This window comes from Spermophilus citellus, assembly GCF_964194105.1.
Source record: "Spermophilus citellus genome assembly, chromosome: 2".
Taxonomy (NCBI): Eukaryota; Metazoa; Chordata; class Mammalia; order Rodentia; family Sciuridae; genus Spermophilus; species Spermophilus citellus.
In genome coordinates, this window is record NC_138183.1 from 257691996 (window position 1) to 257719689 (window position 27694).

Sequence of the window (27694 nt, forward strand, 5' to 3'; positions counted from 1 at the left end):
TACCTCCTTTGCACTTAGACCAGAGGCCTCCAAGGCCAGGACCTCCAAGGAGCCACAGCCCAGCATCCACTGAAGCAGGGAGCCTAGGCAGACCTGGCCATACCCAGAGTCATGCCATCAGAGCAAAGGTGCTTTGTGGTGTTGTGAGGTACTGTCCAGCACTGCCCAGGCCCAGAGACTGTCCTAAAGCTGAAGGACAGGTGGCACAGGCAGATGGTACTCCAGGTGCTTGGTGCCAGCACCCACAATGCCCACAGGACACTGCCCAAAAGACAACACACGCATCCAACTGTACTAGCGTTTATTTTTCTTTGAAAAGGAGCACAATGCACAGATGGACACCCCTGGGACAGCACAGAGGGCAGGCCTGTGCCTCAGCAGCCCTTCCTATGCCAGGGAGACTTGTTGCCCAGAAACCACTACCTGGCTGCCCATGCACAGGAGCCATGGTCATGGGCCCTGCGGTCCACATGCAGTGTGTGGACTACGCATCAAGGACTGTCACTCTGTCCAGCAGCTGGAATAAGAGGATGCAGAGGCTCGCCCTGGCCAGCCAGGCCATCACCTGCAGCAAAGCCCATCAGAGGCCGGGGCATATCTCGGGCAGACCAGGAGCTTTGGGGTGCACACACACACCAAGACCAGCACAGGAGGAGCTGGGTACTCTGAAGGCCACCCTGTAGCTGTCCCTAAGACCCAGGATGGCAGGATGATGGCCAGAAACTGAGCCAAAGGGCCATTGCCATGCCCAGTGTCTGGACATCAAGGGAGTGACAGTGGGTCCTGCCTTTCTTGTGTCTCCTCAGGTGCTCTGGGCTCAAGTGTGCTCAGACAAACCTGCCTGGCCCCTGTGTGCTGACCCTCGGAGCCATCGCAGGGCACACCTGGAGCCTCTCTGCCCCATCCACATCCTACCTTGCAAGCATGTGCAGGGACACCTGTGAGGGCTGGGGACATGTGGCCAGCAGACCTGGCGCTCCCTCAGCACGGCAACATCCAGGGCTGTTGTCCTCCCCAGTTTAATCTCCTCCACCCCCACATCCAGCAAGGACTGGACAGGTGCAGTCTGTAGCGCTCGGCCTCAACTGAGGCCCTAGGAGTGTGCACTTGACAGGTGAAGGGCACCAGCAGGAAGGACAGGCACACCCTGCAGAGTCTTGCAAGATGAGCCATGGTCACACCCTGCAGAGCCATCAGGATCCCTCCACCCACCAAGTGCAGATCTAAGGTGTCAGACAGAACACATCACAGAAGTCCCTTCAAGAACACCGGTGCTGTGGACAGGGCTGGCTGAGGACAGCAGGTGCCTGGTTTGGCCAACAGTCATCAAAACAGACGCTTCCAGCTCCTGAATTACAACCCCGCCCAGGAATCGTCTGGCAGTGCCTCAGCAAGCCCCGTGCAAACACTGCCCAGCCTGCAGGGTTAGCCACACTCCTCTCGCAGAGTGGGTCACGCCAGCACAGCCAGGTAGTCCCAGGGTAGCCCTGTAAGCACAGCAGTGCAGCTGCTCCAAAATCTGAGAAGGTCTGCAACAGAACAGCGGCACTCAGACAAAACCTCAACACAATCCCCACTTCCACTCAAACTTCTTATTTCCCTTTAATTTGTAGGCTGAACCACAGGGCTGTCTTGATTCCCAGGGCCCGAGGCCCTCCTGCTGGGGCAGGCCCACTGCAGTCCTCCTCCAACAGTGCCCACTGTCTCGCGATGACCAGGGGCCGGGCCTGGAGGCACCTTGTGCTGTGATGTTCAGACATGGGGTTTTGTTTGCGTATGGTGACGAAGACAAATGGCAGAGACGAGGAGAGACGCACAGATACGAGCCAGACCTTCTGCCCGTGGATTAAAACTGCTCTGACAGCAGCTCACACAGCCTCTGTGAGACGGTGTCTTTGCTGGTGCGCAGCGTGAGCCGGTACATCTGAAACAGAGACAGAGGTCAGCGGCACACCGAAGCCCCGCGCAGCTCCTTGAGGCAGCAGACACAGGCTCTGCAACAGACGGCAGGCAGCAGCTCCTCTCAGTGGGCCTCCACCTCCCAAGGGCAGCTGCTCTCCAGGGATCACCCATGAAGTGACAACAGGTGCCCCCGGCAGAACTGGACACAGAGACTGGGGCCCCTCGGCCAGAAGGACACTGCTCAGGACTAAGAGGAAGCACCACTGATTGAACTGCAACACGGAACTTGCATGGGGCCCCACATGCCAGGGCCCATGGAGAGGCGGGAAGCCTATGCACACTGACAGGCCCAGGCACACGAGGTCTCCACTCGCCCCCACGGGAGTCCTGACCTGGGCTTGCAGATTGGGCTCCAAGCGCAGCAGGCACCCGATCTGGGTGGTTCTGGTATGTATGATGCCAGCACCCACAAAATTCGCAGGATTGGGATCAACTTCCTCGAGGAGTGCAGAACCAAATCCAATGATCTGTCCAAAAGGAGGAAGGGGTCAGGAAAGGCACCTGCCATGGTGTCTGCCTTGGGGACACCACCCACAGCCTTTTTACCTTTGCTTTCGTGATTTCTGTGTCCATCGGATGCTTTGCTTTGAAAATGTTCTGCACCTCTTGTTGTGGGCTGAGGAAGGGCACAGAGGGCTGTCAGAGCTGGCAGACACACTGGAGGCTAACAGGCCACCCACTGAATGACCCCTGATCCTCTCCCCACCCCCAAGCACAGCCCTCTCACTTGCTCAACTGCTTCCAACGTTGAAAGAAATCCTGAGAAGCCATTTCTGTGGGCTGGAAAAATTTGTTGAGCGTGATGGGTAGCTTGACAGACACATTCTGGAAGGTGCCACCATACCTATGAGCAGACGTGTTGACAAGAGGGAAGGGACGGGGTTCCTGGCTTCACAGCCTTAGGGCTTGGGAAGCCACCCAGGCCACCCCAGCAGCAGGGTGGACAGTGCTCCTGCAGGAGCCAAGCCAACCCTCCATACACCTGCTGAGGCAGCTGGCACAAGTGAGGCCAGGGCCACACACACTGCCTGGAGCAGAGTTGGGAGGACCGGCCCTTCTCAGGGCTGGCAGGACAGCCTCCAGCACTCACCCTTGCCTCTCATCTGCCTCCAGAGCACCAGTGTCTGTGGTCAGGGTGGGATATCTCCCCACAGAAAGACTGAAGAGAAGCATTTAAGTACTGTTTCTAGAATTTGAAAACGTGCTTCTCCAAACATACTGGCCTCGGGCCTACAGGGAACCCACAATCACAGGTACTCCACAGTAGTACTTGCAAGAGGATGGGTCTGCATGCAGCTGCACAAAAAGCCCTGCCTGGGTCTGGAGAGCCACCAGCATCTCCTCTGCAGCTGTCCTTCCCAGCAGTCAGTGCCCAGGGCCCAGCTGTCAGCTACTGCAGACTGGCCCTGCATCCCCTTGGGCCACAGAGCAGCACTCGGGACTTCAGGGCACTGTGTTACATGGTGTACTCATGGCTAGCTTCCTATACTCTGGAAAGCTCAGGTGACTGGGTGTCCCCCGTGGTGGGGGGGTGCTCCCAGCACATGGGCAGGTGCCCACGCTCACTCCTACCTGAACTGAATGTTGAGGACAGGTGCCTCTGTGAAGTCAGACACGCACTCTATGTTAACCACCTGCTGCACCTGTGCGCCTCCATCTACAGTCGGGTCCACAGGCTTGGTCTGTAGGTTCAGATGTGAGCAGGCAGGTTAAGGAGTTCAGACAGGTCTGGAAGAGTGGGCCCCTCTGGGCAAACCCCTGATCCCTTACCCTTACAGGAAATAAAAAATTTCAAGGGATGATGGTGGGTGAGAGAGTAAGCAGCCTAAGGACAGAACTCCATGTGTGGTGTTACCCACTTTTTCCTAGTAGTGACCTGTGGTCACTACTGTGTGACTTGTCTGTGCTTACAAATAGATGGATACAGATGATACTGGTAAGATAACTGAGAGCCTAATCTCTAACCCTCAGCTATTTGAAAAGCATATGGCAGACAGGAAGTAGCGCATGCCCACCACACTGCAGAGCTCAGGCCAGGAGCATCACAAGACCTGCCCTTCTGCCTGCGACTGGACAGCGGGCCCAAGTGCCCAGGGCTGCTGCGCATCTGCCCACTCCCTTCTCTTGCAAGGCCACTGGAAAGGACCACTGACTGCTCTGCTCATCCTACCATGTGGTTCCGCTGCCCTCAGCAAAAGCCAGTGCCCATGGCTTAGTAAGGTGACTGTACCACCTGGGGCAGCTCTGTGCGGTCAGCAAGCAGGTGCTACTGTGCTGCAAGCCCCTTGAGAAGCCACCCACACAACCCAGCTGGGTCTGGAGGCGGAACGAAGGCCTCTCCTTCCCTCTGGACCCTGAGCCCACTGGCCACTTGGCTTCCAGGCTCAGGAGCACCCCACGGCCCCTCAGAGCGCAGCAGGCCCTAGGGAGGGACATGCAGGTGTAAGCCTTCACTCCTGATCTTGGACAAAGACTCAGTGCAGCAGACTCTGCATCTGTGTGTTTAATATCTATTCTGGATCAGTTTCAAGAGTGTGTGTTAGTATCTCTCTAAAAACACATGTAGATCTCAGGTGGAGAGGAGCTCAGTTCCACCCATCTGACCGGGTCCCCCAGGGAGGTGCCCCGTGCGCCCTGTTCAGACTGTAGACCTGTCCCTGAGTGGCGACTCCCCACACACCCTGCTCTCAATAGAAATAGGCCTGCTGCAGGCGTCGTAGGGCAAGGAGCACCACTCAGTGGGGACTCACCAATGACTCCAGAGGACAGAACGAGCCAGGAAAGGCAGCAGATGGGGGGCGGACAGGCGCACTGTCTGAGGCACACCAGAGGCCACCCTGCAGGGGCCACCGGCCTGCCTACTTGGAAACACCTTGCTATCATGACCAAAAGCAAATTCCTCCAAGGTCCAGCTAAACCCTAGATGGCCACCTGTCTGTCAGTGTCTGAGGCCCAGGTTGTACCGAGGATATTAGACTGCAGGTCATCTGCACAGATGAGAGTTGGAGTGAAGTTCAAGAACTGCGTGGAAGTCTTGTTACCATAAAATATGAACATCCGGCCTAGAAAACAAAAACAACTGAGTCGCGCACTTGGTCTGCATATTTACAGTGAAAACCAAGGGCCCCTGTAAGCCCCGGCTGAATCAAAGCTAACTGCCATGACAAAAGCTATTGCTAAAATTAACGTTTTCACTGATTTTAAAGGGCATGTAGCCAGGCACAGTGGCACAGGTTTGTACCCCCAGTGACTGGGGAGGCTGAGGCAAGAGGATCATAAGCTCAAGGCCAGCCCAGTGGAGGGGGGAGGTAGGGGGGGGGACCTCTGTCACTTAAGGAGACCCCATCTCAAAAAATTAAAAGGACTGTGGACGTGGCTCAGTAGTAAAACATCCCTGGGTTCAATTCTTGATACCAAGAAAGAAAAATGATGGCATGCCAAAGCCAGAAGCCGCACTACTCTCCACCCCCTCAGCAGCATGTCCGAGTCATCTGACAGCTCCTGACACCTGTGCAGGGAGGGCCCGGGGGGCCAGGCTGGGAGGCACCACTCACACCAGCAGTGCTGCAGGGCCCTGTGCAGGGTCCCGGTCACAACAGCCCAGCAGCATTCAGACCCCGCTTAGCCCCTCTGGGAAGGCCTGGCTGGGTCTGGACCCACTGGATGGCCCAGAGCCAGTGCTGGCCATGTAGGGACTGTCCTTCAAACATGCACACTGAGCCTGCCCCACCACAGACCACCGTGCCAGTCAGTCAGCTGCTGCTCTTTGCCAACCAACTAGAGCACCAGCACCCTCCCAGAGGTCTCAGTGGGATTTCCACCCTTTCAGTTCATAAAGAAATGTAAGCCCCAAAGTTTCTGAGAAGACAAGTATTTTGCTGTCTGTGGGAGGCCAACTAGCACATGACCACATTTGTCTCCTCTTCTAGATTGGTGTGGCATCGTCTGTCACTCTGTGATCTGGTTGCCTAGGTAACCCAGATAGTAGCCCTGATCTTTAGGGCGCAAGCGACTAATGGACGTGCCTTCCTACATCCCCATGGGTGGAGCTATGCTCACCTGTTCCTTTGTAATTTTACCCCTTGCCCTGTTTGGGATAGAATGTTCCATGGAAACACCCTTTGTGTGTCCTCTTCTCTTACTCTGTCCTTGGGTGTGGCCTTGCTAGATATCAGTCAACTTGCTGACAACAGACATCATGAAGCTAGACTCAGCCCCTTGAAACCTGACCCCTTGCCTCATATGAATGGCTTCTCCTCAGTAAAAGGGGCGAGCACGTGCGCTCTCTCTCTACAGACCCTTAAGGTCAGAAGAGCCATCACAGCACCCCCAAAGAAAAAGGTATTTCTGTCTCGTGTGGTTATTTCGCGCAGCCCAGTTCCCCTGGAGTGACCCTGAGTGTTTTAGTCGAGTGCAATCCGGCAGGTGTCACCCCTGCACAAACCAAAAAGTAAATCAAGGCCAGGCAGAGTCATCATAGCCAGAGGCTAGGACCTTGGTCACAGGAGCAGGAGGCCTGCTCACCACAGCACCTGCAGAGCCCTGCCCGCCCCCACCAGGACCAGCAGGAGAGGCGTGTTTCCCTTCCTCCCTACACTCCTGCTCGAGGGGCTCCCTGGGTGGGAGGTGGGACAGCACATCCCATAGGGGCCACTTCAGCAGCCCCATAGATTTGATGGGTATATTTTTTCCTTTTAGACTCAAAACTTTTCTTTTTCCATATAAAAATTGGTAAGTGGGGGCTGGGGTTGTGGCTCAGTGGTAGAGCGCTCACCTAGCACCTGTGAGGCCCTGGGTTCAATCCTCAGCACCACATAAAAATAAATGAATAATGGGGCTGGCGATGTGGCTCAAGCGGTAGCGCGCTCGCCTGGCATGCCATGCGTGCAGCCCGGGTTCGATCCTCAGCACCACATACAAACAAAGATGTTGTGTCCGCCGATAACTAAAAAAAGTAAATATCAAAATTCTCTCTCTCTCTCCCTCACTCATTCTCTCTTTTAAAAATAAATAAATAAATAAATAATAGGTATTATGTCCCAACTACAAAAATTATATATATATATATATATATATATATTAAAAAATAAATTGGTACGTGACTCAAAACCCACAATAAACCGTTCAGTCAAGTTTACAGTGTGCAGTCCAGGGCACTGAGCATGCTCACACTGCTGTGCAGATGTCACCACCTCCACCCCCAGGGCTCTCTCTACTGGAATACTCCCAGACTGGAACCTGCCCATCAAACACTGTTCCCTGCCCTCCAGCCCCTGCCCTGCCCAGGCACCCCATGTGACTGGGATCATGCAGTGTGCTTCACTAAGCCTCGTGTCCACAGGGTTCCTCCACGTGCAGCGGGTGTCACACTGTCCTCTGTGCAAAGCTGAACAGTACCCCACAGTACACACCTCTCCACCACCCACCTTGAACACTCGGGCTATCTCCTCTGAGTTACTGTAAATGACGCGCAGCCACGAACATGTGTCCACAACACCTCTTCCGGACCCCGCTTTGACTCTTTGGGTCTACACCCAGAAGCAGGCTGCTGGATCATGCCCATGATCATCTCCACCTTGCTGAGGGGCAGCCCTGCTCTCATCCACAGCGGCCACCCGAAATTACACCTAGCAACTGCCCAAGGCTCCCTTCTCTCCACATGCTCTGCCTGTGTGTGAGGTGGTGAGAGCTGCAGCTCCCCATGCTATGGCTGTGTCTGCAGCCTGATGGGGGAGCGTCATGCATGCCGGGTGGCCCTATGCTCCTTTCCTCTGGAGAAATGATTGCCCTGGTCATCTGCCGCCTCTAGACGGAGCTACGCCCAAGGGGGAGGTATGCAAAGGACCCCTGCATGTTCTGGACATGAGGTCCTCGTCAGGGCCACCTGTAGCACACTTCTTGTTTCTCATGGTTTTCAAAGGGAGATTTTATTAAACATTTAAAACACGTACCTAAATTCTGTCGAAATTCAGACTTAAGTCCAATTTGAAGCAGCTGGTTTTCAAACAACACACCATTATTTTTACAAACAAACCTAGGAGAAAAGGAATAGTATGGTGTCACTCAAAGCCACTTACTGCAAGGGAACTTTTTTCAAAAAGGGCTTAAAGTCCACCAAGGCTTAGATAACTGGTGGGGATGGGAAGACAGCGTAGGGACCACTCCTAAGACCACTCACAGTGGCTGCCAGAGACGGAGAGCAGGCAACAGCCATCATCTCCTTGTGTTCCAGGGAAGAGGGCACCACTGCCCGTACTCAGGGATGAGGCCTGGGGCAAGCTGGGGGTTGGGCAGTGTGTAGAAGGCACAGCTACAGCCCCTCCATGCTCACAGTGGCAGCCCACTGGGCAATCTCCTTGCCTACCCGCACCAACCCCGCACTCATCATCTTCCTGAATTCTGTGGCCACCTACCTGAGCCACTTGGGCAGATTCCTCACAGGCACTGGGTTGGCACACTGTGACCTAAGAGGGCTCTACCAGCTCTGCTCCAGGCCCTGTTTCCAGGAGCTGTCCAGGCAGCAGGCCCATGGACATCCCTCTGCAGACCCAGCTCCTGAAGGCACTTCCAAGTCCTTCAGGCGACAGCCTGACAGACTGCCCAGCTCTGGCCACCAAGAAGAGCCACAAAGTCAAATCGCCAATGGACAGGCAGGACAGTCTTCCAAAACACCAGAAAGTATGAGCTGAGCTCCTCGCAACTGAGGCTGTCCCCATCAAGAGTGGGCTCACAGCCTGGGGCACCGAGCACAGGCACCATGGGGCTGCCCCACTGCCACTCAGCCATAGAAGGGCCCATGTCAAGAAGGGGCCATGGGGGGTCACACTTGATTTGGACTAAAATACCTTAAATCTGTAGGGGATACAGAAAGGGTATCCACCTACTCTCCCCAGCATACCACAGAGGTTTATGTGGTCGGTAGTTCTCTAAAGGGCCGATCTCAACTGCACCTGATCCCTGAGGAACGTGCCATGAACAAAGGCCACAGCCTCCCTGCACTGACGGTGCCCCAGTGACCCAGCTCTGTGAGAGCCAGAGCACAAATCCTCCACGCTGCCCCAGACACACACCACATGACGACCCTCTGTCAACGTCCAAGCCAGAACCAACACCCTGGAGCCCAAGGAAACGGGGCCTAGCCACCGGAGGAAGCATGCACACAAGGCCAGACCAGCAGGGCAGCGGGAGGTAACAACAAGGGTACATGGACCTGGAGTGCAGCCTCAAAGGGACAGTGGGCACCAGAGGCACATACAGGACGCCTTAAGGCCCTCCCCTCTTCCACCACTCCATCTCCAACAGGACACCAGGGAGAGCTGCACCCAGTTGCTCAGAGGGTCACAATTTAGAAATGCCCTGTCTGAGTCCCACAGAGCAGCAAAATAGGCCTTTGGCCCAGTCCCTGGCAAGTGCTCAAAGCCTTGTGAGATGACAATACAACAAGCCTGGGGTGGCTCGCTAGATGGAGCCACTGCCCTCAGAGGATGTCCAGATTATGAGCCCTGCTCCAGGACATACAGCTCCTTTGGCCACAAGCACCTTGGAGCCTGGGTCCACTGGGCGCTCTCGAATTGAGACTGGCACTCTGTGAATGAGGAGAAGTCTGCTTAGGCCTTCTCTAAGGAACGAGAATCAGTATGCAGGATGACCACAGAAACCGCAACACACACAACACCACAAAATTTTAAAAGTTGACTGTCCAAAGCTAAAGTGGGGGAAATTTTGGACTCAACGTTTCGATTATAAGGAACTAAGAAATTTTTCTAGACTTCAAGATTACAAGCCAACAGTGTTGTGATATTGACAAAATAAAACACTTAAATAATAAACGGGAGGATGGGCTGGGGTTGTGGCTCAGTGGTAAAGTGCTTGCCTAGCACATTTGAGGTACTAGGTTCACTACTCAGCACCACATAAAAATCAAAAACAAAGTTAAAAATAATAATAATAATAATAAATGGGAGGAAAGCCCACAGGACTTCTACTACCATCTTCAAAATGGGGGGACAAAGAACCATTGCATTAAGGTTTTCTAATCTGCACCCAGGACATGCTGCCACTCTGCAGGGTGGAAGTGAGGGCCCATCATGTCCACAGATCTAGACACAAGCAGGCCTGGCACAGTGGTGCAGCCTAAATCCCAGCACCTCAGGAGGCTGAGGCAGGAGGATCGCCAGTTCCAGTCCACCCAGGGCAAGTTAGCAAGAACTGTTTCAAAAAACAAAAAGGGCTGGGGACGTGGCACAGTGGTAGAGCGCTTTCCCAGCACATGCCCTGTGTCTTCAGGGCCACTCGTGGAGTTCAGGGTGCAGGCTGCAAGTCTCACCATTCCCACTTTCCCAACCATTCACCTGCCAGGTGCCTGTAAAGTCAGGAAGGGGCATGCAGCCCAGTCAGAAAACTCAATCAACCTTGAGGAGGCCTCCAGAGGGTGGGCCTTATCAAAAAGCCAAGCCTCAGGGAGCCCACACCTACCTTCCAAGGACAGCCTCGCTGCACCCAAGGCTCTGACCCCCTGAGCATATAGCCCCAGTACTTCAAAAAAAGGAAAGGAAGGATGGAAGTGAGATGACTAGGGATATGGCAGTGGCAAAGCACCCCTGGGTTCAATCCCCGGTACCAATTAGTAAGTAAATTTCGATTATAAGGAACTTAATCCATCAATAAAAGCAGATTCAGGGCTGGGGATGTGGCTCAAGCCGTAGCGCGCTCGCCTGGCATGCGTGCGGCCCGGGTTCGATCCTCAGCACCACATACAAACAAAGATGTTGTATCCGCCGATAACTAAAAAAAATAAATAAATATTAAAATTCTCTCTCTCTCCCTCTCTCTTTAAAAAAAAAAAAAAGCAGATTCAGTCCTAAGATGGAAGAAAGAGAGTAAGTGCTGAGAAGAACAGTCTGACATCCACATTTTGAAAATGGGGGAAGACAGGGAACAAAGGCTGGAGCCAACACCCACTGCAGCAGGGTCAGGAGGCCCCAGACACCTGCAGAGCTGCAGGAAGAACTCACACCTCCGGGCCAGGCCAGGCAGGGTGTGGGCAGAGCGCAGGCAGGCCACCACTAACTCAAAAGTGAATGAGTCCTTAAAAAAGAAATGGCATTTATCCACAAGGCTGACAAGGAACAATGACAGGTTAGAGAGCAGGGTGCAGCGGAGAGCAGCAGCCAGAGTGTGTACTAAATGCCCAGAAGCACCAGACCTGCAGCTCCGCTGCCCACCCTGGTACGCAGACCTGCTGACCTGGTAGCAGGCACAGCACCAGCAGGGGTGCCGGGGGACTGAACACAGAAAGTGGCTTACACCTCTCTCCCAAGTAGCAACCAGGTGGTCATGCTGCCCGCTGCCCAGCCGACCCTGTCTATACTTCCCATATTTGGTGCAGGAACCTGGCTACCTGGCAAAGTTGTCTTCAGAGCCGGGAGCAAGAGGTGCCACCGAGGAAGCCGAGTCTGAGAACACATCCACCAGCAGCCCGCCAGAGGAGGGCGGTGGTGCCGCAGGGGCAGGGGGGGTGGCCCCCAGGCCCAGGAGGTCTGCCGACGGAGAAGGCGTGGACTGGAAAAGGAGGAGGGACAGCATCAGCACCAGAACTGGGCACGGCAGTGTGGACGCTCAAGTCCCCCAACCCACATCCACCCAGGCCAGACAGGCTGCCCTTTCTGAGTAGGCACACAGGGCCAGGTGGGGCAGCAACAAGAGGCTACGCTCTACACAGCAAAGGAACGGCCAGCATTTCTCCTCAAATGCCACTGGAATGAAGAGAAGTCCTGAAAACATTTCTGCCATCAAACAGCAAGTTTTAGAAGACAAAAAAAAAAAAAAAAAAATCAGCAAGCCACTGGCTACAAGGCATTCCTGGCTTATTTGTCAAGTCTTATTCAGTTGAGGGGAAAGGCAGATTAAAAACTGTACAAACAGCAGGAGGCTGAGGCACTGCAGGTTTGAGGCCAGCCTAGGACACTTGGTGGGATGTGGCTCAGCAATGGAATGCCCTGGCTCAGCCTCGGCACCATACACAGCACGGCCTGCAGACAAACACATGGTTTTGATCCTCAGAAAACTATTATATCCCTTGGTGTGATGGGGGCCACAGAAGGGATCCCTATACCACCCGGTGTGACGAGGGCCATAGAAGTGACCACTACGTGATCTGCTATGAGGAGGGCCACAGAAGTGAGTGCTACTTCACCAGGAGGCATAGCTCCATGCACCTGCACTTGCTCTTCAAGACATACAGCTGGCTCACCTCAGCTCTGATTCTATGTGGGCCTGGGCCCAGCTGCAGAATTAAGCCAACCACACAACTGGGTGCCTGGGTGCTTCCAGCAGAGCTCTTCAGGGCCACTCAGGCCTGGGATCTGATGGTCACTGACTCCAGATGCTACTGACTGAATGAACTAAGGCCAGAGATGTGGATGCCTGCACGAAGACACCCCCCCAGTGGCTGGTCCAAGTCCCACTGGACAGCCATGAAGACTAAACCAGGTTACAGTGTTCCAAGAACTAGGTCCTAAGGCCACCCAACATACTCAGTCTGCACTGGTTTTCCCCAGAACTAGCCAAAAGGCTGTCATTCCCCATGTGGAAGCCCCGGCACATGGGGCCAGGCCTATAGGCCTGCCATCTGGCCTTCAGCAGAGCCATACTGGGCACAAAGGACCTTGCGGCCCCTTCACACCAAGCTAGGGTGTTAAATGTGTTTAACTGCGTGTGCAGATACATGGCTTTATGCATGGACATGACTCCAAGACGAAAGAGGCACAGAACATCAACTGGTGAGATGGGTGTGGGTGTCAGAGGCCCACGATGGGCCAGGCAAGCCCACTGGTCTGTCTCTGCAGGATGCAGGTACCAGGAGCACTGTGCTCCTTCCTCAAGGGCCACTGACTGACCCAGAAGACCTGGGTCACACATGCCCCAGGGAGGAGAGAGAGGCCACAGAGGAGCGGGCAAGCCTGGCTGGACCCACTGCAGGTGGCTACTCCACCCCTCCGCCCAGCCCTGTGTCTTCATGAGGCTGTATGCCAGAGGGCTATGGGTTACAGACAAGCACTCACAGGGTGAGCCCCTGCAGCTCTGCCAGCCAGTCAGCTCCTCACCACTGGCTCCTGAAAGGTGGTTCCAGTATATCTGCTTTCAAAATGTCTCTTAAAACTGGGAAACCCCCCCCCTTGTCCTATTAAACAAGCACCCCAAGAGTTATGAGTGTAAGAGCAAGGCTGCTGTATCAGGAGGACCCAGCAAGCCACAGCCACACCCCTACCTCCCCCACCTGCTGGCCTCCAGGCCTTAGGGAGACCCTCTCAACAGCAATCACAGCAGGAACTGAAGCAAAGAGCACGTGTGCCCAGACTGGGGCCAGCACAGCCTCTGGGGACACTTGGTCAGCAGGGTGGCCAGCCACAGCCAGGCAAATCTGCAGCCACAGATATGTCCTGGTGCCCTCCATGGGATCACAGGTGAGATTTTTGCAAAGATGTTCTGGCATTACCCATGACCTTAGTAGAAGACACCTTGGCCAACAGCGCCCCAGATGAAAAGTGCCACATGAAACCCAGACCTCCCATGTTGCTAGGCAAACCAGGTGTGCCCCTGCCCCCATCCTGCTCCTCTTCCTCAATGCCCAGGGCCCACCAATAACCCACTTTAGGAGGAGGTCTGCCATTGCACCCATCGTGGAGTTCAGGGTGCAGGCTGCAAGTCTCACCATTCCCACTTTCCCAACCATTCACCTGCCAGGTGCCTGTAAAGTCAGGAAGGGGCATGCAGCCCAGTCAGAAAACTCAATCAACCTTGAGGAGGCCTCCAGAGGGTGGGCCTTATCAAAAAGCCAAGCCTCAGGGAGCCCACACCTACCTTCCAAGGACAGCCTCGTTGCACCCAGGGCTCTGACCCCCTGAGCATATAGCCCAACCCCTCAGCCTGGGTCCCAGGCCCACCTCCCAGTCCACACACACCTGGCTGGGCATGTCATACTTCACTTATCAGGGCCAACGCATAAGAGAAAAACCAAGTAAATCCAAACAGAGACCAACGACAGCCTCATGGTAGCCACCAAGGCCCTTCTATGCCTGCGGATGCACCTTCTTCAGAGCTGCAGAGCCCATGTGACACCCTAGAGGAACTCTGTGGCTCTCATCGGAGGCTCTGTAGGACCAGGTCACTGGACACCTGCACCCACATCCTCCTCCAGACGTGGCCTCACCTTGCTAGGGCCAAAGCCTCTGCTCTGCAGGACATGGCTGCTGCCCTTTTACCCTGGCCTGGACCCCATGGATGCCTGTGCTGGCACCATGTGAATAGCCCCATGTTAACAAGCCACTCTTACCACGTCACTCACAAGGAAGATATTTACTCTACTTCAGCTCACTACAGAAAACCTCCAAGAGCGGGGCCCATCCTCAGCCTAGAAGCATGCAGACAGGCCACCATGGGAGGGCAAGGGACCAAGCCCCCAGGTCACCTGGAGGGAAGTAGGGAGCTGGCCTGCCGCCAAGAAGCCAGTCGCACAGATACCTCCAGCAGGCAGACACCACCCTCCTGCAATAAGCCACCTGAGAGCCTGGGTGAAGAAGCACGCAGACCCCAAGCCGCAGGCCAACGCTGGGCTCCCGGTACACGTTAATAAAAATTCTCCCTGACATGCTCACACTCTGTGTATCCTGATCTCAGGTTGTGGGGCCCCGGGGGTCAGGCACAGTAGGCAAGGACCCACCGCGGCGCTGGTGCTGGCTGGGGCGGGCTCAGGGCCCCCATTCACATCCGCACTCCGTTCCCGCTTGGTCTCCTCCAGGTCGGTCACTGTGCTCGGGCCCTTCTTCTTCTTGAGCTTGGCCAGGATGGAGGACTCACGCTCTGGGAAGGGCGGCATCTCCTCCAGGACAGTTGCCTGGTTGAAAGAAGACAAGTTTGGCTTGGCCCAGGGCCCTGGATGCCTAGCCCCAGTCCACCAGGCCACTGCGTACCAGGATGTCAGTGCTGGCAACAGTACTGAGGCGCAGGTACTCCACAGCTCGCTGCTGCAGCTCCACATCCGCATTCTTCAGCTGGCTGTCGCTGCGCAGCACGTCCTGGATGGTGGTCTTTACCTCCGGAAAGAGGTTCACGAACTTGATGTAGGTAGACAAGAGCAGCGCCCGGGTGGGGACGCTGCACAGGTGGAACTTGGAGTGCAGCAGGTCGAACTGGATCAAGGGGCTGGTCAGGGCAAGGCAGGCTGTCAGCTTGACAGCTCAGAGGCAAGCACAGCTGGGCGCTCATGCTAAGATAGAAGTCCCCAGGGAGGCTGTGTTTCCTGTGCCAGATCTGTCTGCAGGTACTTGAGGACACCAGCCACAGGACCACATAATCTGTACTTTTAACAGAGGCATGCTACTTGAATGACTTGGAGGGTGTTGGATCAATGTGAGGACAAGCACTTCCCATCAGGAGGACGAAGGGTGCAGGGCAACCCACGACAGAGCACATGCCAGCCGGCACACAGATGTGTCTTACCTGGAACGAGGATCCCCAGCTATCAAGTTTCCAAACTCCCCCAGGATGTAGCCGCCTACTTTGACCAGATTCTCATGGCATGCTGGAGCCTGCAGAGCCTACGAAACCATGAATGGGCTGAGCCAGGTACAGGAGCTGCAAGCCACAGCAGAACAGCCGGGGGCACCTGAGCCCAGGAGGAGAGGCTCAAAGGGACAGCAAGCTCAGGCAGGGGGATCACAGGGTACAGCAAACAGGAGCAAAAAGGGCAAAAAACACCACCCACCGGGATTCACATGAGCATGGGCACCAATGCCCTACTCACCACCCTTGCCCACCACATGAACCCAGGCCGCACCTCGAACACCGTCTTGGCAGCATAGCCCTGTACGTCGTCCCGGTTGATGACAATCTGAATGACTCGGTACCAGACCTCCTCGCTCACGTAGTCTCCTGCGATGCGGATCAGGTTGAGGATGGTGTCCACGTACCAGGTGTAGTCCACTGCATACTTCTCAGCCAGGATGGCCACCTTCAGCACCTGCCAGGGGACCACCAAAGAACAAGCCATCATCCAAATCCGTAGAGGACCTAAAGTTGGGGTGTGCAGAAACCCCTCACTGGTTCTCTAAGGAGGCCCAGGGTGTGGAGCCGCTACTCAGGCAAGAAAAGCCATTGACCTCCAGGGACAGGCAGCAGTAGCTGAGCCAGGCATGCAATGGGACACTATTACCAACAGCCTCGTGCCACCTGCAAGATACCCCAGGTGAAATGGCACTGCACACCATCCTCAGGCCATGGCTCTTCCTCCCGCCGGCCTGCCCACCACATCCCCAGGCCTCCTCTTATTTACCTGCCCTCTCTCCATGGGAGGATTGCCAATTCACCACCCCTAACCTAGCCCCGCAAGCTCACACCATAGGGGCAGCCACCCAGTCTTCTTGCATGGAGCCCAAAGGGTACCAGCTGCCAACCCTGAGGCAGCCATCATGGTGACCAGATCCCTCAGGCCCCACCATCCCCAGCCTAGAGCTAAAACACCCATCCATCTGCTCTGCACAGCCCCTCTCCCATCAGATTCCAAGACACTTCCAAAGCGTCAAAGCCCATGGCCTTCGAGCCAGCCCTTGCCCTCAGCTGTAGGCTGGGAGCTCTCACCACCTCCCACGGGACATCTTCCTGAGGCTACCAGGCCTGCCTCCAGCACCCAGAGAACATGCAGACCACCATCCTGCCCCCAACCTGCAAGCACGTGAGGGAGAAGAGCCTGTGGGCTGGGTGGCCGTAGCACCCGGACCCCCAGCAGCCAACAGGGCAACAGACGGGTGGGTGGTGGGTGAGTCCTGCTCCTGGGACTGAGACGTGATGGAAGCCGACAGGACAAGAGTTCCTCGTCCAACAGCCCATAAGCCAGCACTCAGACCCTGGTGCGTGGTGCATACGTGATGTGCCAATGGGCACAGATCCCCTGACTGCCGCACCCCTAGAGCAGAGTTAAGGAGGGCCTCTCCAGTGACCAGCCCCCAAGCCAGACACACCCCAACAAGCCCCACAACTCAGGCCAGAAACAGACACTGGCTGAAGTCAGCAGGCCACTTACCCAGCCGTGCCCCACATAGGTCCAAAGTGACCTTGAACTCTAAGCTGCAAAGATGGAGTCAGAATACACCTTTCTAGGCGGGGGTTGTGCTCAGAAGTAGAGCGCTTACCTAGCACGTGTGAGGCACTGGGTTCGATCCTCAGCACCACATAAAAATAAGATAAAGACATTGTGTCCAAAAAAAAACATTAAAAAAAAAAAAAAAACACACCTTTCTGTTGTACGCCAATTACCTCAGGTACTTAGAGAGCTGAGCAACACCCTGCCTATCCTCAGGCATGGAGAAGCCAGTGCCGTCCCTGGGTTAGGAGCAGAGCAATCAGGGCAGCCATGGGGCTCCAAGGTCCCCTCCCTCAGACCTGCTCTGTGACAGAAGCAGGGGCCTGCTGGGCGGCAGCAGCCTGTCAGGAATGTGGCTGCTGCATGGCGACTGACAGGACGCACGAAGGGAGCCACTGCTCAGGATTAGTTCCAGCTAGAGATGCCGAGGACCAGGAAAATCAGAGATGCGTCAGCTATAGTTCAAAGTCGGCACTGCAAGAGCTCTCCCCACAGGGTGTGAAATGCTGGCCATGACACACACCACGGAGGCCTCGTTCAGACCCTGCCAAACTGATACCGCACTGAAGGACAGAGGTCCTGGGGAAGCCTGCTGCTGGGCAGGTGTGAGGCATCTCCTTGCTGACTAGAAGGCCAGCACCAAGGGATCCTCTGTCGAGCGTCCTACAGAGCCCCAACCAAGCCTGCTGGACAGCAACAGCCACCAAGGAACAGTCCAGAGGTGGGCAAGCCTGGGCTGAGGACTCACAATCTCCTCTCGGATGGAGTAGTCAGCTGTCTCCAAGTAGCTTAGCATCTCGGCCACAATCTGCTGGGCATTGCTGCGGTCACACATGGCGTAGAGCAGGTCCACCGCTCGCTGCCGCACACTCACGTCCCGCTCTGTCTGCAGGGGAAGGAGGGCAATCAAGAGACTGCCCATGCAAACCACAGGCTGGTGGACAGTCAATGTCCCCTGAAGTGTGTGGCCCAGGGGCCCTGCATCTACATCCTGAGGGAGCCACCCAGGACTCCCCATGGTTCTGTCCTCATCAGGCAGTCACTGCACCCACCTCCCTCACTATCTGTACCTGGAAGCCCAACAGACTGGGGGTCGCCAGACCCCTCACTCACTCACTCACTCACTCACCACCCCAACGTGAGTCAAACAGTCCCTCCAGCCTGGAGTCTAGCTCCCTCCCACTCACCACCACACCCACTTCACCAGCCAGGTTCTCTGTGCCCAGTGGTTGGGCCATGGAGGCCTCTCTATTGTGTGGTCACAGACTCGTTCCTTCTGCATCACCTGGGAACATCGCCCGGGAGCTCGCCCGGGAGCTCGCTATGACCCTGCCCCAGAAGGAACCAGAACACGATGTGTGAGGAGGGTGGGTGTGGTGGTGAGCTGAACACCCCAGAGCAGCACAGAGAAGGGCCCGAACAAGGGCTAGAGCCATGTGAAGTGAGAGCTGTTCCCTGTCAACGACTACGGAAACGACTAGAACAGACACCAAGCCAGGACCAGAACCCAACCTCAACTGGTCCCCACACAAAGCTCAGGGAGCCACAGAATGCCAGGACACGTAGACCTGCTGGGCCACTACCCACAGCTGGGCCAGGACACGTACTGTGACCTCCGCCTGTAGCTCTTTGCCGCTCCGTGCTCACAGGCAGGCCCGCTGGTCAGTCCTGCAGACTTGGGCAGACAGCAGGACATGACGACCCCAGCTAGGTGCCTCCAGAGCTTAAATTTTAGTTCTTAAAACATATCTGAGGGGCTAGGGTTGTGGCTCAGTGGTAGCGTGCTTGCCTAGCATGCGTGGGGCACTGGGTTCGATTCTCAGCATCACGTACAAATAAATAAAATAAATGTCCATCAACAACTAAAAAGTTTTTTAAAAAAATCTGAAATCCTCGAAAAAGTGAATTTTTCTCTGCCAAGTGTGATTTTTCTTAAAAAGAATAAAATATCTCATCTTTCAGCCAGGTGTGATGGTGCCCAGCTGGGGAGGCTGAGGCAGAGGACGGCAAGCTCAAAGGCAGCCCCAGCAGTGGAGGGAGACCCTCAGCAACTTAGTGAGACCGAGTATCAGACTTTCAAAGATATGAAATAAAGGACAGGGACAGGGCTCAGGGGTTAACGTCCCTGGGTTCAATTCCGGGTACCCAAAAAAATTCACCTTTCTACCAAAAAAGAATCGCTCTGTTCACTGAACCATTAGATGGAACTCAGCAAGCAGGATCCCACAGGAGAGCTGTCCCACAAGAAGTCAGGACTGCTGTGGTCACACGCGTGCAGCCCAGAGTCCCACGCAGTGTGGGACTGGCCAGGCAGTGTGGCCTCAAGATACGGTGGGACCCCATGGCAGGGCAGATGACAACTAACCCAGAAGCTGTGCCCAGTCTGTGTGATGGGTGACAAGACTCAGGCCACCACTTCTGGACCTAAATGCAACCGCCAAGGGGACCCAGCGGTGTCACAGAAGCACCCACAACTCCCACCATGGTGCTACCTTGAGGGCGTTGATGACAGTCTCAATGTGGGTCTTGACAGCCTCATGGGAGAACTCGGAGCTGGCCAGCGTGCACATGCTCTCCAGAGCCAGGTAGCGCAGATTGGTCTCCCGGTGCTGCAGGAACTGGCCCAGCTGGTTGCAGGCACGCACGAGCAGGTTTGGTTCACTGCACAGGCAGAAGCGGGCGGGAGAGGCTTCCTCAGCACTGGTCACACCAGCAGGTGTGCTGTGCACTGACAAGGGCATGATATGCCGCCCAAGCAAGAACTCCAGGGGCCCGAGAGGCAGGAGCGCAGCTTGGTTCCTCAGGTGGGTGTCGCACCCTGCAGCTCCTGCTCCCTCTGGAACCTCCCAAAGCTCTGAGGAACCCCACCCACTCTGCAGTCTGAAGGTCAAGGTGCTGCTGGCATCAGGTCCTGACCAGAAAAGCAACTTCAGTCCGCAGCCAGCTTGGTGCACACGTGTACGGGCAGCAAAAGGCCAGGGCAACCAGCCAGTGAGGAGGCATGAGGCACGCACAGGCAACTCCACGCAGCCCCCGCTGCTTCAGGTGACTCCGACTCTTTTTAAGTATATTCAGTGAGGACCATGAGGCAACCTCCAATTAGAAACCTCATTTCACACGGCTCCCGACCCTGATGAGGGTGGACATCAGCCTGCTGCTCTACAAGGAAGCAGTGACTAGAGAACAGCTACTGTCTGCCCACAGGCCCCGTGGGCCACACGTCCCCTCTCTGAGCCAAAGCACAGTGCTGTGGGCCCACAGGGGAGCAGGACAGCCACCCACAGCCTTCTGTGCTGTGTCCACAGGCAGGGTTGTCTCTACCAGAGACCTGGGCCAACACAGGACACACAACCTTCTGCAGGACTATGGGAGAAGCCAATCGGGACACAGAAGCACAGAGGGACAGGAGGTGGCTCTGGGGATGGCAACAGTCAGCAAAGCATCTGGTGAGGGTTCTGGGGCCAGAGAGGGCATGCCAGGTAGCAGTGGGGCAGAGCCCATGGGGAGCAATGCTGAGAGTCACACCAGCGTGTGCAGGAGGCCAGCAGCTCACCTGTCATGGTGGATAATCAGGCTGATGGCCTCGAACAGCACCGCATTCTTGGCGTTGGAGTGCTGTACTTTCTTTGACTTGGGCGGCTCCTGGGCTTTGTTCAGGATGGTCTCCAGGCACTCGGTCAAGCGGCCTCGCACTGCAGGGTCTTCTAGGCAAGGAAGAAGGACTGGTCAGGCTCCCTGGCCTCAGACCCACACCTGCTGAGAGGCCCCCAGACTAGCACAGCGGATCTGTGGGCCCTCGACACAGCCAACCCTAACGGTGGGGCAGCTGGAAGCACTCACAAAACCATGAGAGAAAGCCGAGTCAGCACCCCATTGCCATGGCACGGACACCAGAAATGAAGGGTCCTGCACCTCAAAGCAGGCCGCACACAGAGCACTTTTACTGTGATACAGATCACGTTAGTGGAAAGGGAATAAAATCCACAGATATGGACAAACACAATGAAAAAATCTTAGGCTAAAGGGCCAAAGGCCTTCTATGCACCTGCTCTCACCCACAGGGACAGGAAGAGCTTCAGTGGCAACACAGAGGAAAGCCTCACAAGGCCTCTGGGACCAAAGGGAAGGAGCACAAGGACCAGTGATAACTTGGCGACTCCTGTGATATGGCTACGAGCACTGGTGACAGGCCAGCATAGGACTCAGTGGCACAGCACCGGAGTTGATACTAAGCCCTGCTTCATCTCTAGCACCATGGAAAGAAGGCTTGTCTCAAACTGCACAGATCTGAGACCACAGAAAAGCACAGAGGAACCCTAGTCTAAACAAAACTGAGTCACAGCTGTATCAGCAGAGGGAGCTACAAATGAAAACCAGGACTCCTGCAAGGAACTTCCCGCAACAGCAGAAGGCTCAAATCTACTCAAAGAACTAAACCCTCCCGGTGCAGGTCTGGGTAGCCCGACTTCCCCTGCCCCGCTGGCCATCACCTGGGGGTGGGTAGCATTGCAGCAGCCTTAGGAGCTTGACCGACAGCCAGGGCGCCGGGACAAAATAGTAGGTGTAATCCTGAAGATCTGTTGAGGCCGACGTCACAATCTGTAACACAGAACAGGTGAGAGGTGCTGACAGCAGGAGCCCCAGAGGGCACCCAAGAAGCCACGCTGGCTCCTGAGGCCATGCCCATCTGCAGATCCACTCTGTTCCAGGTGCAGGTGCACACACAGCACTGCTTTCCTGTCTCCAGATCAGGCACACTGCGGGCCTGTGCCACACCCCAGTGGACAGTCCTGTCCTGTCACCATGATGCCTGCCGTGCTCTGCAGCACAGAAGGGTCACAGCAGGTGCCAGTCAACAGCCAAGCAGCAGTCCTCTCTGGCACCCCACTCTGTGATGCCTGAATGTGACATCAGCCTTTCCTCTGAGGGCTGGGGAATGAATGGCATACCAGAGCAAGAGCTTTAGGCCCCTGGGAAGGGAAGAGACTCCTCAAAGAAGCCAGAGTTCTGACCCCACCCAGGCCCTGCAGCCCCAGGAACGGACCTCTGTAGTGAACTTGCCGAGCAGCAGCAGGCTGCACTTATAGCTCAGCACAGCCCTACACAGCAGACCTCACCATCCTTGGAAAGGAGAACCTATGGCTGAGACCTCGTTCCTACTGGCACACAACCAGGGTCTTCCTCCTCCTGCTCCAGGAGCTCAGAGTGGCTGGCTCCTCCTCCCCACAGAGCACACGTGTGACATGGATGCCAGCATGAACCCATCTGAGAAAACTCAACCAACCCTTGCCCTAAGCTAAATGGTACTAACCTAAACTACGGTTGTACACACACCTCCTGCAGGAAGCAGAGCTCAAAGCTGCTCAGCAAAGATAGACCGACAGGACAGACACGCACTGCCAGAGAGCAGAGGCAAGCACATTAGGCAGGCACCACACTGTTTCCCATAAGGGAATTCCTACAAAGGAGACCCTACTTTAAATGGCTTCCAGTTAATTAATTATAAAAGTGTCCAGCAAATTAAAGATAGGAACTTCTTTAACGTGATCAAAAAAACCAACAAGCAGTGGCCACATCTGCCATCCCAGCTGCTCAGGAAGCCGAAGCAGGAGGATTCAAAGCTCAAGGCCAGACTCAGCAACTTAGCAAGAGCCTGTCTCAAGATAAAAACTAAAAAGGGCTGGGGGCGTGACTCAGTGGTTAAGCAACCCAGGGTTGAATCCCCAGTACCCAAAAGAAGAAAACCAACAACAACAACAACAAAAAGAAACCGTTCTACAGCAAACATCCTACTTAATGGTAAAATATCAAAAGCCTCCCCAATGAGACAAAACACAAAATACTGATCATGACTTCTGTTCAACATCACAATGGAGGTCTGGATTGGAGCAATAAAGCAGGTGAAATAAACAAATTCGGGCTGGGAAAGGAAAAATAAACATAGATGATACAGTGGAATGTAAAGAAAATCCAAAGAAAGCTGCACATAAAGTACTATCAATCAGGGAATTCAGGGGGCTGGGGTTGCAGCTCAATGGTAGAGCACTTGCCTAGCCCATGTGGGGCACTGGGTTCAATCCTCATCCCCACATAAAAATAAATAAATAAAACGGAGGTATTGTGTCCGACTACAACTAAAATTTGAAGGAAAAAAAAAAAAAAAACGACAAGGAGTTTGGGAAAGTTGCCAACTCCAAGATCAATGCAAGACTGACTATAGTAGCCAGCTTTGGTGGCACACGCCTGTAATCCCAACAGCTTGGGAGGCTGAGGCAGGAGGATTGCATCAAAGTTCAAAGCCAGCCTCAGCAATGGCAAGGTGCTAAGCAACTCAGTGAGATTCTGTCTCTAAATACAATATAAAACAGGGCTGGGGGTGTGGCACAGTGTTTGAGTACCCCTGAGTTCAATCTCTGGTACAACTGCTGGCTCGGATCCCCCCTGGCCCCCGGGGCTTGGTGCCGGCCCTGGTTTCTTGTTGTGCACGTCAAAGAGGCCAGCTCCCAAGGCCTTGAAAGATTTGTGGTGTCTGTTTTCATATTCAGCCTATAATGGTCATGTGGGGACGCCCTGACCTGCTTGGGTCTGATAAGGTTCCTGGTTGAAGGCTCACTATGAGTCGACGTGAACCACCTGTTTTCCCCTCCTCCTTGCTCCCGCCTACTAGTGGCTTTCTGTTCTATCTGAAAGAAATATATAAGTATGAGCTGAGATAATAAAGTCAGTCTCCCCTGGATGAAGAACCTTGGTGTCCTGTGAATTCTTTTAACCCCGACGTCTCCCGCCGGACTCGGTCCATTTCGCCGGACGCGGCAACAACAACAAAAAAAAAGATTGACTACAGTAAGCCAGGTACAGTGGAGTCCTCTACCCAGAAACAGAGGTGTCACTCGAGCCCCAGAATCCAGGGAAAGCTTTAGCAACGGAAAACAACCCCCTCACAGAAGAAAAAGAAAAAAACTCAATCACACAACATATGGCCAAATGATTTTTGAAAAGAAGACCAAGCCCCAATGGGAGAGAGATAAATCTTTTTAAACAAATGGTGGTGGAAAAGGTGGATATCCACCTGAGAAAGAATGAAGATGGATATTTAACTCACACCATCCACAAAATTAATGCAAAATGGATCAAAGATCTAAAGCAATAGAACCCTCAGAAGCAAACAGGGCAGAGAGTGATGACACTATTTTTGGCAATGATTTCTTGGATATGACACCAAAGCTGTAGACAACAGAAAAAAAAAAACAGACAAATTGGATTTCACAAAAACATTTTAATTTTCTGCACATCCAAAGATACTATTAACAAAGTAAAAAGACAACCCATGTGATGAGCAAAAACTACATTGAATACTGCCTTGCACACATTAAGAAGAGTACCCCACCCCCCCCAAAAAAAAGAAAACAAGAGCACCAACAAAAATCAGCAGAACATGCACTGAGGAGGGTATGGAGAGACTGGAACGTCTGCTCACTGCTGGTGTGAATCCAAAATGGCCTAGCTGCCGTGGAAAACAGAACAGCATTCCTCAAAATTATAACAACAGAGGCTGGGGTGCCGGTGGCAGAATGCTTGCCTAGCACGCTAGAAGCCCTGGGTTCCCTCCTCAGTACCACAAAAATAAATAAACAAATAAACAGAATAAGCATATAATCCAGCAATTCCTCACTGGATGCACACCTGAAAGAAAAGAAAGCGGGGTGGGGGGGTGGGGGAGTAGCTCAGTGGTAAAGAGCTTGCCTAGCACTTGAGGTCCTGGGTTCAATCCTCAGCACCACATAAAAATAAATAAAAATAAAAGATACTGTATCCATCTGTAACTAAAAATGATACACACACACACACACACACACACACACACACACACACACAGAAAGAAAAAAAGAAAGCGAAAGCGGGGCCTGGGAGAAACCTGCACAGCATGCAGATGCCCAATCCACTGGAGGTCTAGAGGGGAAAGGTGGGACATTTACAAGAATTGTACAAAGTGCCCAAAGTCAACATGGAGCAGGAAGAGGGTCTGAGCATGAGGAGACGGAGAGAAGAAAGGAGTCTGCCTCTGTGACCTCAACCCCAGCCTCCCAAAGTCTTTGAGCATTTGGGCTCAGTCAGCTGTCCCTGCCCCACTTCAAGGCCTAGTTCTTGAGCTGCTCAGGAGTGGAAGTTTCCTCAGTTTCCTTCCCACACCTGCTTGACCCCCAGCATCTCCTCAGGTGCCGCAAGGCAGAGGGAGAAGGAAAGGACTGCCTGCAGGTTCCAGCTGGGTGCCAGTTCCCCTGGCCCAGCCCCACTATCCTCCTCCCACACCAAGCAGCCTTGGAGAACAGCAGGGAGAACGATCTCTGCTCCCCAATTTAATCCAGAACCGACGTGATGACAAAGGAGCATCCCCTCCCCCTCCCCCTCCCCTCCCCTCCCCCTCCTACAGAGGCAAAAGGAATGAGAGAGAGGAAGAGGAAGGGACCCAGACTGGCCACACACAGCAAGGAAACACATCACAGGCCTGGCCAGGGCAGTTGGCAGACCTCCACTTCAAAGTGTGACGGTGCAGGCCACCTACATGCTCATGCTGACAGGCCCAGCAGGAAGGGCTGTGGCCTAGCACAGAGCTGTCATCAGGGCTGTGGAAGGGCACAAGCTGGTCAGCGTCACCCTCCAGGGGAATTAAGCAGCCAAGTGGCAGTTTCTGTTTGATCCCAAGGCAGACAGCCATGTATGAACATACACTCCCCAAGTCTGGCATTCCACCCCTCCACTCCCTGCCCCTGCCCTCCAGTCCTAGACCTAGCCATGGAAGGTGCTGCCGACGGCGAAGCTGCAGGCCAGGAGACTCCACTCCCCAGGTCGAGGAACCAGGCTGTGACTGAGAAAGGCACCCACAGGTGCCTGAGCTGATTCCCACAGCATTCTGCATCACCACAGGTGTTCCTGCAAGTGATCGTGGTGGGAGGAGGCTGTCAGGGGTGCCCCGCTGTCCTTCCACAGCTTGGGGATCTCAGCCTTGCGGTGGTTGTGGGCACTGCTGATCATGGTGCTGGAGGTAGGCAGCCCACCTCCTGAGGCCTGGAGCTCAACTTCAGGCCTGGCAGCTGCTCCTCCTACCACTCAGCCTCCCCCAGGCTGGCCAGGCTGCCCCGGGAGTGGAGGGATGCCAGGGATGGGCCACAGAAGGCACGGGTGGTGACAGATGAAGGGGTGCCTTTCCTGAAGCATGTCAGCTTGGTATGGGCAGGCTTCCCCACCCCCCGTGCCAGGGCCAGCTGGGGCACCCAGTCCCCACCCTCCAGGGTCTTCCTATCCTGCAGGAGGCAGCTGGGGGGGTCACTCTTTGTACTTCTGGCAGTTCGAGGCCTCTCAGTTTCTTCCTGGGTGTAGCCCCCACATACCATCACCTCCATTTGCTTGATGTCCCCAAAGTTCTGCTCAGGCTCTGCATGTGATTCCAGCTCCTCAGCCTGTGGCTGGAGAGCACAGTGTTTACTTGGGTTCAGCACCAATGATCTCTATAGGATACTCTCAGTCTGTGGATATAGAAAAAGGGACCCAGTACTTCCCCTGAGGACACACTCCTACAGCTCCTTGAGGGCAAGGAGCCGCTGACAAGGGGTACAGCATGATGCCAGGCATCATCCACCTCTGGCCCATCGTACCTCTTGCCCTGGAACAGCTCCAGGGCAGCAAATGGGTGTTCCTGCGAGACATGTCCAGCTTCAAGCCCAGAGTGAACTCACTGCTGAGCTGAAGACTGTGACCTGGAAGTCTGGAAGTCGACATCGGCATCCGGCAGGAGGTCCCCCGCCCTCAGTCCCCATGCACAATGCTTTCCTAGAGTCAACAGTGCGCTCGGTACATCCTGGCTCCTGCGTCCTCTTCCCTGTGGCCACCAGGTACATGTCTCCTCAGTCTCCACCAGCTTCAAGAGCTTCATGTGTGGAGTGTTATAGGCCCTTCATGATGCGGGCTTCTTGCAACAGCCTCAGCAAGCTGCTGGGGTTCTGCTGGACCCTGCCTGGATGGTGACCTCCCACTGGGCCAGCTTGCCTGATCTGAAGCAGGCAGTAGTTGCCCATGCGGGGCTGTTCCTCAAGACAGAAGGCAATGGGGTTCAGCAGCAGGCACCCAGGGAGCAGCTGGACCAGGACAGTCCTTTGCCAAAAGACTGCCACTGCCCAAAGTGCCATGCTAAGGCTGAGACGCAGATGGGAGGATGAGGCCTGAGCTGGACTGCCCCCATCAGACCACCCCAGTCGGATTGCCAAGGCTTCTCTGTCACAGTTCCAGTGGTTGCCTAGGGCGTGTGCCTACCACCAAGACACCTCCTCTGGGTCCCAAGGGGCAGAGGCAGCTGGGGAAGGGGGGGGGCGGGATCCAGGGTTTCCCCATCTTCCCCTCCCCTACTGCCAACCTAGGAACATGAGCCCAAAAGCTGGGTGCCATGATGCTTGAGTCCATGCTGTGGGAGAGGAAATGGTGGGGAGGGGGCGTCAAAGGTCTTAGCAGCCCACACAGTGGGTTCACAGGGTGCCATGGGGCGGCTCACAGAAAGGCAGGCAAGGGCCAGGAAGGGGCACAGAACAAACTGGGGCCATC

General features: G+C 54.9%; 1 protein-coding gene across 6 annotated transcripts in view; it reads right to left on the minus strand.

The window, feature by feature from the left end:
• Positions 1-284: 284 nt before the first annotated feature.
• The window catches only part of AP2A2 (adaptor related protein complex 2 subunit alpha 2), a 67349-nt gene continuing 39939 nt past the window's right edge, over positions 285-27694 (minus strand). For 3 of the 6 annotated variants that reach the window (XM_081275024.1, XM_081275027.1, XM_081275026.1), the window contains 16 exons: positions 21592-21700; positions 20655-20805; positions 19594-19762; positions 17850-17987; positions 15800-15982; positions 15463-15560; positions 14934-15165; positions 14684-14857; positions 11363-11523; positions 7914-7996; positions 4933-5024; positions 3535-3656; positions 2690-2806; positions 2509-2578; positions 2295-2429; positions 285-1924 (listed from right to left, as the gene is read on the minus strand). In XM_081275024.1, the coding sequence (XP_081131150.1) occupies positions 1847-1924; positions 2295-2429; positions 2509-2578; positions 2690-2806; positions 3535-3656; positions 4933-5024; positions 7914-7996; positions 11363-11523; positions 14684-14857; positions 14934-15165; positions 15463-15560; positions 15800-15982; positions 17850-17987; positions 19594-19762; positions 20655-20805; positions 21592-21700 (2112 nt within the window). In that variant the 3' untranslated portion in view covers positions 285-1846. Of the gene's footprint in view, positions 1925-2294; positions 2430-2508; positions 2579-2689; positions 2807-3534; positions 3657-4932; positions 5025-7913; positions 7997-11362; positions 11524-14618; positions 14858-14933; positions 15166-15462; positions 15561-15799; positions 15983-17849; positions 17988-19593; positions 19763-20654; positions 20806-21591; positions 21701-27694 lie in introns of those variants that run through there. The other 3 variants (XM_081275025.1, XR_014019730.1, XR_014019731.1) reach the window with 3 other exon arrangements.